Source organism: Bidens hawaiensis, unplaced genomic scaffold (assembly GCF_021521415.1).
Source record: "Bidens hawaiensis isolate Kalapana, Puna unplaced genomic scaffold, B.hawaiensis_p1.1 tig00039387_1, whole genome shotgun sequence".
Lineage (NCBI taxonomy): Eukaryota > Viridiplantae > Streptophyta > Magnoliopsida > Asterales > Asteraceae > Bidens > Bidens hawaiensis.
Genome location: NW_027505603.1, coordinates 73,842 through 88,692, shown reverse-complemented (window position 1 = coordinate 88,692; position 14,851 = coordinate 73,842). Strand labels below are relative to the sequence as shown.

The 14,851-nt window shown below is 31.2% G+C and overlaps 1 protein-coding gene across 1 annotated transcript; it reads left to right on the top strand.

Annotated features, from left to right (window-relative positions):
* Positions 1–4,942: 4,942 nt before the first annotated feature.
* LOC143614238 (protein NSP-INTERACTING KINASE 3-like) lies at positions 4,943–13,968 on the top strand. Its single transcript, XM_077087736.1, has 11 exons — positions 4,943–5,607; positions 6,166–6,298; positions 7,095–7,166; positions 7,265–7,408; positions 8,062–8,133; positions 8,254–8,313; positions 8,951–9,039; positions 9,731–9,877; positions 10,351–10,692; positions 11,579–11,973; positions 13,623–13,968. Exons 1-11 carry the CDS (start codon positions 5,499–5,501, stop codon positions 13,938–13,940), a joined length of 1,881 nt encoding a protein of 626 aa, XP_076943851.1. The 5' UTR covers positions 4,943–5,498; the 3' UTR covers positions 13,941–13,968.
* The last annotated feature ends 883 nt before the right edge of the window (positions 13,969–14,851 follow it).

Genomic DNA, 14,851 nt, shown 5'->3' with positions numbered 1-14,851 from the left:
AAAATGAATTACAGTTATCAGGGTTAGATATACGACGTTTCAATGAAACATCGTGTTTGTTGGGCGTGTATATATACCATTCACATCTGTTGTAAACTATAGATCGATTCATTATATCAAAAATTTTATTGTTCAATCTTGTTCTTTATCTCTTGTTTATATCAGTTTGTCATATAATTGTTCTTGATTTACCAACACTTTTTCTATTTCATAACATGTTTAGGAAACTATTCAATATTGTATGAATCACAAGCTATGTTCAAAACCAATTGGATTGTAATTAATTTGGTTATTATTTAATTAACTTTTATATTCAGTAGTTACCTCTTAAAACCAATAAATATATATGCCGATTACCACTTTTTGACCAACTAAAAAACAAAATGACAAATATATATAACTAGGTTATATGCCCGTGTAACACACGGGCTAAAATACAATTTTTAAAAAATTAATATGTGGTTTTTGTAAGTTAACTTATTTTCAGTTTCATTAATAGAAATCATTATTATGATAATAATTTGAATTATTTTTTAAAGTAAAAGTTGACCTGGTTATCAAAGAGAATGACTTTTGTATGTTTATTACAAATGTTGACATTTCTTTCTCAATTAAAAATCATCAATACACAATGTTTTAATAACTGGTAAACTATTTTTCTTTACATATAGAACAAAATAGTATATCTTAAGATAAAAACATAAAACTTATTTAACTTGTGAGTAAAACTATGTCCGGCTTCATTAAAAGAAACAAAACAAAATACATACATGAAACTGTTTAGTTAAACGCATTGCCAGAAACTATATATCAAACTTTGTAAAGTCAACTAAACCACAACCGCATCGGTTACTGGCCAACATATTAAGCATGTAGTCAAAATTAATTACGGATTCTAAAAATAAATGTATCTTGTCTACTTTGACTAAAAGTAGAATACAATTGCTTTTCTAAAGTCAGAATAATATATCATTAAAGTTAAGGCTGTATATGTCCTTTTGTTAAGATAACTCTTAACTACTGTTAGTGCACAATTAACCAATCTACATTGTGTATTCTTCCTGATTTTATCTGTGTGGACTCCTGGAAGACAAGTGATGAATAAACTCCAAGCTGGAATTGTGTAAAGATGCATAAAATTATTAGATACATTTAATATTATAAGCATCAACAAAAAGTAAGTATTACCAGGTAGTATGAATTTGATAGTAAAAAATCATCTTCTTGACCAGACTCTCCGTCTCTTTCGCTGCAATCAACAATATCACAATATACATTATTAAATATGTTTCACTTCATTAGCTGCATACGTATGTATACATATGGCACATTTAATAAAAGTATATATTTAAATATTCACTTAGATATATACATATTACATACATACATACATGCACACACTAATATAGTAATATATGTTCAATTGCTTGAAAATATAGATGTGTTACTTCTTAATTACCATTCGAAGTTTTCTGAACAACCATATATATACTCCTTTAACCCTAATGTGAACACGACGACCTTCTCGTTCATTATCAAACATATCATGGAAATTAAGGAACAAAAGTTATGTTAGAAATTTAGACTACTTACAGTCTAAAGGAAAAGAAAGCATCTTTTTGACCAGAAAATTTAACTTTTCATTCTTCTAGCAACATAGCAACGATTGTCACAAAAAAATGTGAAAGAATTAATTACTTGAAGCTACCTATATTGAAATATAACAACAATATAATCATAACTACACCTTACCTGAACATAATGCACACCATTTATTTTAGTTGGTCTAGTGATCAATTCCAAAACAGAACTCCCACTTGATTTCTTAAAAATCTAGAAACCTGCTAGATGTATCGGAACATACAAGACTGGAGGAACCTCTAAGCTCCTGATGTTACAAGCCAAAAAAAATATCTCGTAAAATGATTACGCTGCATAACATAAAAAGGAAATATAGCTGATCTTATAAAACAACTTACTTTTTATGTTGATACAGCTTGTATAACTCCAAACCAGCTCCCACAAGAAGAATTCTTCTTAATTATTAACAATGCATAACCAGATCTTTTCAATTAAAAGTCTGCTAGAACAGGCCACTAATGTGTTAGATGGGTTCTCATAAGCGTTTTATTCAAGGTTTCAACTTTCAAGGTTTAAGCGTATCAATGTTAAAGGCCAAAAACTTTTTACTTCCCTATGGAGTTGTATGAGAGAGATTCCCTCACAATAACATACGATACCAAACACCTTTTAACTTTTTCAAAAAGTTAATAACTTATTTAAAATAAACAATACCAAATACCCCCTAAGTGCGAGTGGTCACTCTATCTTCTTGTCAAGATGCAAAGCTTGCTTCTACTTTTTCTAGACCGCAAAATATAAGTGAGATTTTGTTGGGTATATATGTTTGTTAACTTATTACTAGATTAGTGTCTTAAATTTGTTAATATTTTTTTTTAAATTAGAAGTTATTTCGGTATATATTTATCTACTTGTCATATTTATTTTGACCTTTCTGTTTTTCTAAATATTAATGTTTTATTAATAAACAAAAGGTGTATTTTTAACTTATTTTTTTAATAAGTTGGAAAATAAATAAAAAGGCAGGATAATTTGCTACAATGCTATTTTACATGTGCCCACTCATTAGTTATTATAGCTTAACACTATTTATAGCATGTTTGTTCACTTTGTTCTCTAGCTCTTTGCCCTACACAAAAGAATCTTTGTTCCCAAAAGAAATCATCAAATTAGACATGGTTTGGTGTTTCTTCAATGATCATCACTTCCACACTTTTGCCAAAATAAAGTTTTCAGTCATTTATACATTAAATTTACTAACATGATAAAATGTTTATTTAAGTGGTATTTAGTCTTCTAGTCTACTAGCATGATAGTTACGGTTATAGATTAGAATCTTATGGTCTCAGGTTTGAAACTTGACTTAAGAGAGTTTTTTCATGGGTTTCCTTCTTAATGGTGTTACCGAGTAAGTCAAGTCTAGAAGTCAAAATCAGTATAGATAGTTAACATTTCATCTCAGAAAAGGCTCATGCAGGTATTGAATATAGCTTCAAATGTTGTTCAAGAAAAAATATGTGATTTTAATGACTTTTGTTAATTACCAACATGTTTTATATATATATATATATATATATATATATATATACCATGTTAGGATTTAATAAAAAAAAACTTATGGTGTGACTTAAATGATGAAATTAAAAAGGTCATAGTTATAAATATTATACTTTTTACAAATGACATCACAAATACTAAACTATTAACTCCAAAATTATAAACCCAAAACAAACATATAAATCCTTATTAATACTTATATCGAGATATGATTATATATATTAAAATATATGCAATATAATGTTTCATAAACTAGAAATTTACAATGGAAATGGAGAAAGAAGAAGTTATTGTGAAAGATTTGTTGGAATATAAGGTGGAAGCAAGTGAGCAACTTACTTAAAAATGATTATGATTATGTCAACAATGTGCTTATTATTTTTGCATATATTGTAATCATGATGTTTATTCTTTACCCATTTGAAATTTGCATAGAATATAAATATATTATTTCACATATAATTAAGTTGTCAATCACACTAACTTTATATTCTATATTATGTTAGTTAACCAACCAACTAATTTTGTGATTGACTGCCTATTTAACCCAAAAGATATCCTAGCTATAGAGATTGTGCTCTAGGATATAGAGATTGTGCTGAAAAATCAATGAATTAAATTTTAAATAAATTAAAAATTTCCATATAAAGTATAAAAAATTGCTAAATAGTGAGATAGTGTTATCACATTTCTACCCTTTTGGGTAGGTTGGACCTGCGAACAATTTCACAAACGTAGACTAAGTAGAGTAAATTCTATGAACAAGATAGTAACTATGTTTGTAACTTTGTGTTGTCGTCCGCCAACCTAAAATAGAAAACCTCGGTATAGGATCTCATTGTCTTTGTTTGAACCGACAACATCAAAGTACACATGCCAAATCTATATACAAATATACTATGTGACAACGCCATTTTGAAAATGATTGTTGAGTAACGATGATCCCGTGTTATATTGGTATACCAATACCCACGGTTATGTCTAGAGGTGCACAAATTGGGTATTTGTAGGACCCGAAACCGGATATGGTCATTAAAAGTCAAAATAAGGTATTGTAGGAACCGGTTCCGGTATAGTTGGGTATTTGACCAGATATTTTCGGGCCGAGTCGGGTCTGGGTTTGATCGAGTAAAGGAGGAACCAGTTCCGACGGGTCCGGGTCAGGTCTGTTCAAGGTACGGGTCTGGGGAGAATTCCGATACCAAGTCGTACCCGCGAGTCGGGTATAGGTAGAAATCGGTTCCGGGTCGGGTTCGGTTAAAGGTATTTTATGCACCTCTAGTTATAACTCATACCTCATGGGTAGTTACCTGATGAATATCAGGCCATATATAGGGTATGTTTGGTATGAAGCTTGTAGGAGCTTCAAGCTTTTAAGAAAAAGTTCATACTAAATAAAAAAACATTGTTTGGTTGAAGGAGCTTAAAACTAGAAGCTCTTACTAGTAGCGTTTAAAAAAGGCTACAAACTTTTACTATTTAAAATTACTTAAATAACCTTCCAAGATATGTACATTTAGTATTATGTTTTTTATTTATGTCCATTTTAATCATTTTATTAGAAGATTTAGTTACTCTGCCAAACACCATAATATATCTAAAAAGCTACAATTTCAATTAGCGGCTAGTTTTGTCAGTGTACCCATAATCTCGAAAACAAATAAATTATTGTTATTATTATTATTATTATTATTATGCTACGACAAGCCATGCACGTGATCTACGACATTTAACCTGCAGCCATTTTAACTTTCTCTTTGTTCTTTATCAAATCACCATTCACCAAATATAAAATATTAATTTTAATTTAATTTAATCATTTCTTTTTGTTTCTATTCTTTCACATTTCCGCCATTAAAGACCACTCTCACCTGTACATTCAAAGATGTTGATTTTGATAACGAACCACCACCAACACCCAAAATTCGAAGCACCCAGATCATCACTCAACCTATCATCTCATTACAAACAAACCCAGTTGACCCAATTCACCAGATCTCATCGTTTCAACTAAAAACTTTTGGTTTTTTCGTTCAGGCATTTTATCAAACACTTGGTGTGCATTCTTGTGTTTCAAAGTTTTTTCAAAATTTCAATACCAGTTGTTTCAAATTTGGCGCGAAACCAGTGAAACTAACGAAGCCTGATGTTTGTGTGATTAAAGTTTGAAGTTTTTTAGCTGAGGAATTTGGCCGAACACTTGGTGTGCATTATTATGGTGGATCAAATATGGCGGGAAATCAGTGAAATTAATGAACTTTAGTTTTGTGTGATTAAAGTTTGAAGCTTTGGTGTGGATTATTATTATTATTATTATTATTATTATTATTATTATTACTACTACTACTATTATTATTATTATGGAGAAGAGAGAGTATGTGTATAGAGTATTAGGGTTATTAGTGATTTTGGCATGGATGATGAATGTTTGCACTGCAACTCTTTCTCCTTCTGGTGTGAATTATGAAGGTGAGTTTTAATGTGTTTTTAAAAGTTAAGTTTTTAAATTTTATTTATTTTTAGGAATTTTATTAGTATATTATTGTCAGTGTTGTAAAAGTCGGTCTAGGTGGCCGAGTACTCGGTAAGGTGCCAAGGCGAGTTTTTTAAACTCTGCCAACATTATTCGGTCAAGTCGGATTTTTGCTGTTTTCAAGTATTTTTCACCGATTTTTGCTGTTTTTTCACTGAGATACCTTGGAATTCGAAAATTAAATGATTATGATGTCTATAATTTTAAAAAGATGTATATCAAATTTTGAAATAATTTAGTATTTTTTTAAAATTTTTATTATTTTTATTGTTTTTTACGTATTTTGCAGTAAATATATTTGACACATATATAGTTTCTCAATTTTAATTTTTTTTTGAATTTTCGAATCGGTTCTAATTCTGATTCAGTTTCAGAAATTTCGAAGAAACCGATTCGAATACAATATTTTGCCTTCAAAATTGTACTTATTTACTTGTATGATTTGTCGAAAATCAAAATATGATCTTTAATATGTATGTAACATGTTAATGCAGTTGTGGCACTAATGGCTATAAAGCATGATATTAAAGATCCACATAATGTTCTTGACAACTGGGATTGGTCATCTGTTGATCCTTGTAGTTGGAAGATGGTTACTTGCACTTCTGATGGATCTGTGTTTGATCTGTAAGTATTTATGTTTAATATTTAAAAAAACAATGTTTTAAATATAATAGTTTTTCAAGGTGCAAATAACACTATACAGAAACAAAATACAAACTTCACTTTTTTTTTCTTGAATTTAGCAACCTAGTGTAAGTTAGGCGCTAAATAGAAACGGACGTTATATTCATTACTAATACTTGCAATCAACCTCATTTTAACTGATTTTACGTGTTCGTTGCTAGCACAACATAGTTGATGTTTATGTGAAAAAGGTAAAAAATAGTATTTATTTACAAGTAGTGGTAAACGAGCCGAGCTCAACCCGAGCTTGGCTCGTTTCAATTTCTAATTTTTAACATCTAGCTTGGCTCATTTTTTTATTAGTTAATTTATTTATATATGTTTATAATCATTTTTGTGTATAGTTTATTAGTTAATTTAAAAAATAACATTATGATTTATATGTATACCATAAGTTTACCATAATGTACACTGTTTAGTTATTTAAGCATAAGTTTATGCAGAATAATAACTGTGATATAAATATTTATTTTTTATGTTAACTCATATGCACTAAAATGATAAATAAGATGTCACATAGACAACTTTGAAAATTCAACAATAAAAAAAGGTAACTTTGTTGCTAAAATAAGTAATCACATGTATGGTTGTTTTTATTTTGTGTCTTCTTTAATATCGGTTGCCAAAATTCGTAAGAAAGTGTAATATTATTTTACATATCATGCAGTTTCTCTGTTTTTTTGTAGTGTTGCATACTTTAATTTTAACTCTGTTTCTTTCATTTGACGATCATCAGAGGAATGCCAGGTCAGAATTTATCCGGGACTTTATCTTCTGCAATTGAAAATCTTAGTAACTTGCAATCCATGTAATCACCTTTCCCATAGTTTACCTAAAACACTGAATATTTTTTTACCATGGTAATATTTGTGTGCTATAAATGGGTCATTTGTTGTGTTTGTTTAGTATGTTACAGGATAATGCAATTTCGGGTCCAATTACGGGTGCACTAGGGAAGTTAAAGAAACTTCAAACACTTGATCTTTCAGGGAATAAGTTCAGTGGTGAACTGCCTACTTCTTTAGGAGATCTCAAAAATTTGAATTTATTGTAAGTTTTTTTTTAATTTTTTTTATTTTTAATGTGTGCATTAGAGGTGGCAAGATGATCGGGTCGGGTAACGGCCCGAAATAGGTTTTGTTAAAAAATGGGTTATTTTTAGTTCACTTTAAAACGGGTTATGTTTACCCGCAGACAATATTTTATCCATTTTTAAGTTTCTTATTGGATTGAATCATGATTAGATAAGCGATATTATGATAACACAATAACAATCTAATTTTTATTAGCTGGTAAAAAAAAACTATCTTTTAATTTGACCCATTTGAGATAAAAACAATTCGATTTGACCCATTTATACGTAAACAAGTCAAAAGTCAAAACTGCCACCTTTAGCATGCATGCAGTACAGGTGGCAAGATAAGCGGGTCAAATGGGGTTTGTTTAAAACGGGTCATTTTTGCACATTTTGTCACTCTCTTAGTTTTCTAAAATTGTTAATACTCTAATTATAATTACATAAGAAATGATATTATGTCAATATAAATCTTTGCATGATACTGATTTTCGAGACGTTACACCATTAAAGAATACGCTTTTCTTGAGTTTATGATTTTTACATAAATGGATCAACATTGTCAGCCAGCAAGTGAGAGTTTATTGTGAAATTTTCTAATTACAATTTGTATTAATGCTCAAGCTAGGCGACTAAACAACAACAGCCTTACTGGACCAGTACCTGAATCGCTATCGAAACTTGGAAGCCTCACACTTGTGTATGTCAACTTGCCTTACAAAATATATATTTATTTTTGTTTTATTACAAGATAGTTTTTTATTTTATTTGTTTAGTTATTGTACTTATTGTAATTAAAAATGATTACTTTGTGATGTAGAGACTTGTCATATAACAACTTTAGCGGTGTGTTGCCTAATATATCTGCAAGAACATTCAAGTGAGTTACTTTTCATCTTTTATAGTACAATAAAACCTCATATAAATTTATACTTGATAAATTAATTACCTCGATAAAATTAATAATTTGTCCGGTCCCAACTTGGGACCAGTGCAAAATTGGACCACAGTCAATAAAATAATAAGATAATAACTTTTTTGAAATCCTACTGTATATATATTGGTCCCAACGAAACTATAAATTGATAGTTACCAAAAGATTCCAAATTTTTAGATTGTCTAGTAAAAAATGAATATATAGTCATAGTTGATTTAAAAATAAGAATTTTCAATGGACATTTTATAGCGATCAGTTTCTAACCATGTTTAATGTACACGGAGAAGATATGTGCCTTGAAACTTGTTTTTGTAATTTATATTTTGCTATCATGAACTAACTTTTTACTTACTCAAAAACAATAAACTTGACAAATTCAATTAATTTGTGAATGTATATTGCACTTGGAAATTTAAAGGTCATACGTAAAATCTCTTTAAATTAATATAATAATATCTCGCTAAATTAATAAAATATCTTGGTCCCAACATTATTAATTAATAGAGGTTTTATTGTAATTATCTTTTTCTTTAATCATCTCTACATCATGATCCAATCTAAATTTCTTTTTTTTTTTCAGAATTATAGGAAACCCTTTACTATGTGAGGATAATTCTGCAAATGGCTGTGCAGTTGTTTATCCCGAGCCTCTCGCTTTTCCACCGTCTGGTATTCCATAAACATTCTTTTCATGTTATATGATCATTTCCCGTCGCGTTGATAGCGTGTTGACTATTTAATATGCGCAATTTCATATATATCCTTCAAAAAGTGTAAAAGTTTAAAAGACTTGGTTTTGCAATTCAAAAATTGGTACTGGCGCAGCTTGTTGCCTGTTTGCCTGTTGTTTCGATGTAAACATTACTTTTTCATCAATGGAATTATATTAATAGTAAAACAGTAAAAATATAATATTTATCTATTCTGTAATAAATCTAAAACGTATCTTATGATTTCCTGTTTCCACTAAATTAACGAAGATTAGTTATATGCATAGGCGATTCACGGTAAAGAATACTGTTTCCAGTTTCCCTATATGTTTATCAAGTGAAACTGATTTTTTTTTGTTTACTATGGTATGTGTAAATATGATACTTTTAGTGTTTTAAAAGGGTAAATATGAAATTATGAAACTTATTATACATGAAAATTTTAAAATTTAAAACATACACATGAAGTTAACCCTTTTTAAGAAACTATGAATAATTCCTGTTAAAAATGCTTACAAAATCTATATTATGACATAACAGTCACTTTTTTTTTCTTTACAAAATTTATATGTAAACAGGCCAGGCCGTAATTGCCACCTCTTGTGCAACACAAATATGGTATTCTGATATATTAATGTTTAATTTATCAGGTGAATCTTCATCCGGGGATAAAAGTCGCCGTCTAGCTATCGCTCTTGGCTCAAGCTTTGGTGCTATATTACTAATAATCCTGGTTATTGTGTTTCTCATTTGGTGGCGATATCGTAAAAATCAACAAATATTCTTTTATGTTAATGGTTAGTTATTGTTTTATTTACAATTAACTTATTAGGTAGTCTTACATCTATCCTCTAAAATATAATCAGTTTCAGTATAGCAATTCATCACATTTGGTTTATTGACCTTAAATCATAATCCTGCAAATAGAGGTGACAAAATGAGCGGGAAATTTTTCAATACGGGTTCGGGTCCAAAATATTTTGTTCCAAGCTTTTTGTTTTACAAATAATTTATGTGTTGAATGTGATTATAAAAACTATGCTGTTACAATAAATCAACGATAATCTAACTTTTTTTAATAGAGTGAGTGCAGAGTTGCAGATTAGCTAATGTTTTCATTTAGCTCTAAACTAACCAATAGAACTGTTCATAAGTGTATTTTAATGCTTAAAACCTACTAAGTCATTATATTAAAATTTTTTTTTGTTGAAATGATATATCTATTTTGTCTTTGATATTTTGTATGACACTAATTTGATTTTGTAAACAGATCAATTTGATCCCGAGGTTTGCTTGGGCCATTTGAGAAGATTTACGTTTAAGGAACTATGGGCTGCTACCGATAACTTCAATGCAAAGAATATTTTAGGTACAGGCGGATTTGGAATTGTTTACAAAGGATTGTTGACAGATGGCACGGTCGTGGCGGTTAAGAAGTTGAAAGATGACAATAGTTTTGGAGGTGAAGTTCAGTTTCAAACAGAAGTTGAAACCATAAGTTTGGCTGTTCATCGAAATCTTTTACGCCTTTGGGGATTTTGTTCCACCGAAAATGAGCGGATTTTAGTCTACCCGTTTATGCCAAACGGAAGTGTTGCTTCTAAATTAAGAGGTTCGTATAATATATGCTACAAAGTTGTTGGAATTTTCTATACATATGTAGTTATTTTTGTATATATTTAATATTACAGTTTTTATTTTATATAACATAATATATACCATTTGGTTATTTTTATCATAATTATATATATAGTTAAACTTAAGTTTCTCTTGAAATATATATTCATTATATTAGATAAATGATTATATAGTATGAATAGTGTGCTTGTTTAGGCTAGAGCTTGTTTAAGCTCAACTCGATTCGAGTTTTTAGTGAGCTGATCTCAAGCAGCTCACGAACGGGTCGGGAGGTTAAAACCAAACAAAATTTGTAATAAGTTTAACTCAATAATTTTAGCAAATATATAATAATCAATTAATTATTAACTAAAAATATATTTAGCTCATAAAAAAATCGGCTCAAAATTTTCAAAACCAAAATAGAAACAAAAAAAAAACCGAAACATTAGTGAGCTGATCTCAAGCAGCTCACGAACGGCTCGACTCATGGTTATATATATGTATACATAATTTTTATTATGTAATATATATTTTTATATCAAAATAGGCTCGTTTATGATCGCGAGCCGAAACACGCATGGTATATGAAGCCCAGGTTCGTTTATTAAACCGGCTTCAATGTAGGCTTGAGCTCGTTTAAGCGTGGCTCGATTCAAGCTTTTAGCGAGCTGATCTTGAGTAATCTCATGAGCGTCTTGGCTCATTTACACCCTTACTTTTGTAAAAATGTTGTTTTATTTGTAAAAGTTAATTTTTTATAAATGCCTTAGATTTCTAAGAAAATTTTAAAAATAAATTAACTGGCAAAAATTTTTTTTTACCAATTTTTTGTCTAAATTATTTTTCCTTAACTGAATTTTCTGATTATGGTTTACCAGAACACATCCATGGGAAACCGGTTTTAGACTGGTCAAGAAGAAAAAACATAGCTTTAGGAACCGCAAGAGGTTTACTATATTTACATGAACAAAGTGATCCAAAGATAATTCATCGGGACGTTAAAGCCGCCAATATTTTATTGGATGAAAATTTCGAGGCGGTCGTTGGAGATTTCGGGCTGGCTAAGTTGTTGGACCACCGTGATTCTCACGTGACCACTGCGGTTCGTGGGACCGTGGGCCACATTGCACCCGAGTATTTGTCAACGGGCCAGTCGTCTGAAAAAACCGATGTTTTTGGGTTTGGGATCTTGCTTTTGGAGCTAATTACGGGTCAAAAGGCGTTGGATTTCGGAAAGACGGTCGCTAACCAAAAAGTCGTTATGCTCGATCGGGTATTCTCTCGATTTTCTTCTTTAATGAATTTTTTGAGTTTGTGCAAATGGTTAGAGTTGCACAAATTGGGTATTAGAGAAACTCGGGTTCGGATATGATCGGGTTTTGAAAAATCGGGTATTAGCAATACCTGGGTTGGGTTTGGGTCCGGGTATTACCTCTAAAAATCATACCCTATGTATCGGGTTCACGCCGGGTATAGAACCGGGTATTTTAATACCCTATTTTCGGGTTTTTTTACGGGTATTTTTCGGGTATAGATTGGATTTTTTAGGGGTTGCAATTTTTAGGGGTTATTTTCCAGCTATTTTTCGGGTATAGATCGGGTATTGGAAAAACCCGGTTCGTGTTTTCGGGTATTATAGGGTACAAATTGAGTCCGGTTTGGGTACGGGTTTTGGTACTAAAATGCATACCCTATCCGTACCCTACTGGTAGGGTCGGATACGGGTTCGGGTAGTAAAAACCTGAGTATAAAAAAACCGGTTCCGGGTTTCTTTTTCGGGTCCGGTTCCGGGTTCGGGTTTTTTGTGCACCTCTACAGATGGTTCAATTTAAAAAATGTACGTCAAAGGGAAACAGGCCAAATGCGAGTTGGTTGAAAGTTGCCTAAAATATATTCTAACTGAATGCAAACTCCTAAATAATATTATATAAAGATTTGAATCGTTATTTCGAGTTTTCGATACACATTTTTTGCGTTTGTTTATGTATTATTTATTTTAGAAACAAATAATTACGCAACAAAAAATTACGCGACTTATAAAAATATGCAATCTATGTTAATAATTATGTAAGCTATATTTAATCTTTCATACGCTTCGTACGATAACAGCCCTTTGCGTGTAAACCTTTTCCTATATATATATATATATGTATATATGGAAATAAGAGTCTAATTGTTTAAGGTGTAGGGAATTAGGGATTTTTGTGTTGGAAAAATTATGGTTAAAAGACCAAAATGGCCCCATTTGACCAACCACATTCCTTAACGAGCCCCACAATTCTACAAATACCCAAAATGGTCATTTCAAGAACGGTCGGACCGTCGGACCGACCGTTTAAATATGTCGCCTGACGGTTTATGGAACCAACAAAATCTTGACACGTGTCAATAAAACAAGATTTGCCATTCTAGTGATCTATTCTTGTCGTCCTACTGATATATTCTGTCGGCCGACTGATCTATTCGGTCAGGTATTTTAGAAAATGATTAATTTTTAAAACAAAGGGCCGACCAAATAGATCAGTCGGCCGACAGAATACATCAGTCATCAGACAAAATAGATTAGTAGGATAGTGGATCTTGTTATTTTGTGGACACATGTCAAGATCTTGTTGGTTCCATAAACCGTCGGAAGGCAGGTTTAAGCGGTTGGTCCGACCGTTCTTGAAATGGCCATTTTGGGTATTTGTAGATTTTTTTTTTGGGGGGGGTGGGGGGGGGGGAGGAGCTAGTTAAGGAATGCGGTTGGTCAAATGGGCCATTTTCGCAAAAAAATCACTACTTTCAACCTGGTCAAACCATTTCCCTTTTAGGCCCGTTTTAACATTTGACTCGTTAAGAACTGAATAACAACCCATACCAACCCTTTTAAGCAAACGCGTCGAAATTGCTAGCTCTACAATAACACAGTTCATTTTTCAGGTTAAGAAGCTCCATCAAGATGGGAAACTAAATCTGATGGTAGATAAATCATTACAAAACAATTTTGATCGGGTCGAGTTGGAAGAAATGGTTCAAGTTGCACTTTTGTGCACCCAATTTAGCGCGTTAAACCGACCCAAAATGTCGGAAGTATTAAGAATGTTGGAAGGTGAAGGGTTAGTGGAAAGATGGGAAGCTTCACAAAACATCGAAACGCCAAGATTTCGCGCACAAGAAAGTTTTCCGAAAAGGTATGCTGATTATGTTGAAGAATCTTCACTTGTATTTGAAGCAATGGAGCTTTCGGGTCCAAGATGACCCGATTTATTTGTCGATTTATTTGTTGTGATGGAATGTAATTCGTTAGTAATTGTAAAAAAAAAAAACTCGACGGGCTTTCAGTGAGTTTCTAGATAAGTGTCTCGACTTTGTTTTTGAACGATTAAACCTTTAAACCGTTAAAACAAACTTAATATGGGTAAAAAAAATTTAACTTGCTAAAGCTAAAAAGGAAAAGGGTTTTTTCTTACATGATTAAGATTTTAAACTTTATTTAGAAAAAAAAAAGTACTTTTTTGTTCACTTTTTAAAGTGTAAGGATTTGATCATATAAAAGTAAGTCTATATACTTGTATGTTATTCTAGAAAAAGTTCATAAAAGTTTTTTATTTTTTTTGTTTTTACAGTTGGTTTACTTCATATGTGAAAATGTAAAGGAAGTCTATTGTAGAATGGTTTGTGTGTGTTTTTTTATATTTAATTCGCTTGGCCTTTTATGTATAATTAACTATATTTGTTGGTGATTAATATGTTTAACTTGGCATTTGATTTCTTTATTTTATAGCAAGTATACATATATATTCATTTTTAGGGTGAGGGTGATATCCTAGTACAAAGAAGAAACAGAATGCCATGTTTTAGGGTGGTAATCGTGTCAGATTGACGGGATGAATCAATGAATCTTTCCACGACTCATATTTGTATTCGTGTCAAAGACATTAAACGTGGTTTGAACATACTAGATTGTGTACTCCGGCACAACCCCTTAAAACTATACATACATATTGCGTGTGCATATGTGTGTGTAAGAGTGTCAAACTAGTTGGTAGTTATGATAGGGTTGACGGGTTGTAATAAATGGGTTGCAACAGATCGTAAATGGGATGGCGGGTTGATGGGTTGTAATAAATGGGTTGCAACAAATCCTAAATGGGATGGCGGGTTGACCT

Bases quoted from the DNA above. Each gene is read 5' to 3' on its own strand.
- LOC143614238 (XM_077087736.1), top strand. From the start codon at position 5,499: ATGGAGAAGAGAGAGTATGTGTATAGAGTATTAGGGTTATTAGTGATT. The intron at 5,608-6,165 runs GTGAGTTTTAAT...ATGTTAATGCAG, and splicing joins TTCTGGTGTGAATTATGAAG to TTGTGGCACTAATGGCTATA. The intron at 8,134-8,253 runs GTATGTCAACTT...TTTGTGATGTAG, and splicing joins CTTGGAAGCCTCACACTTGT to AGACTTGTCATATAACAACT.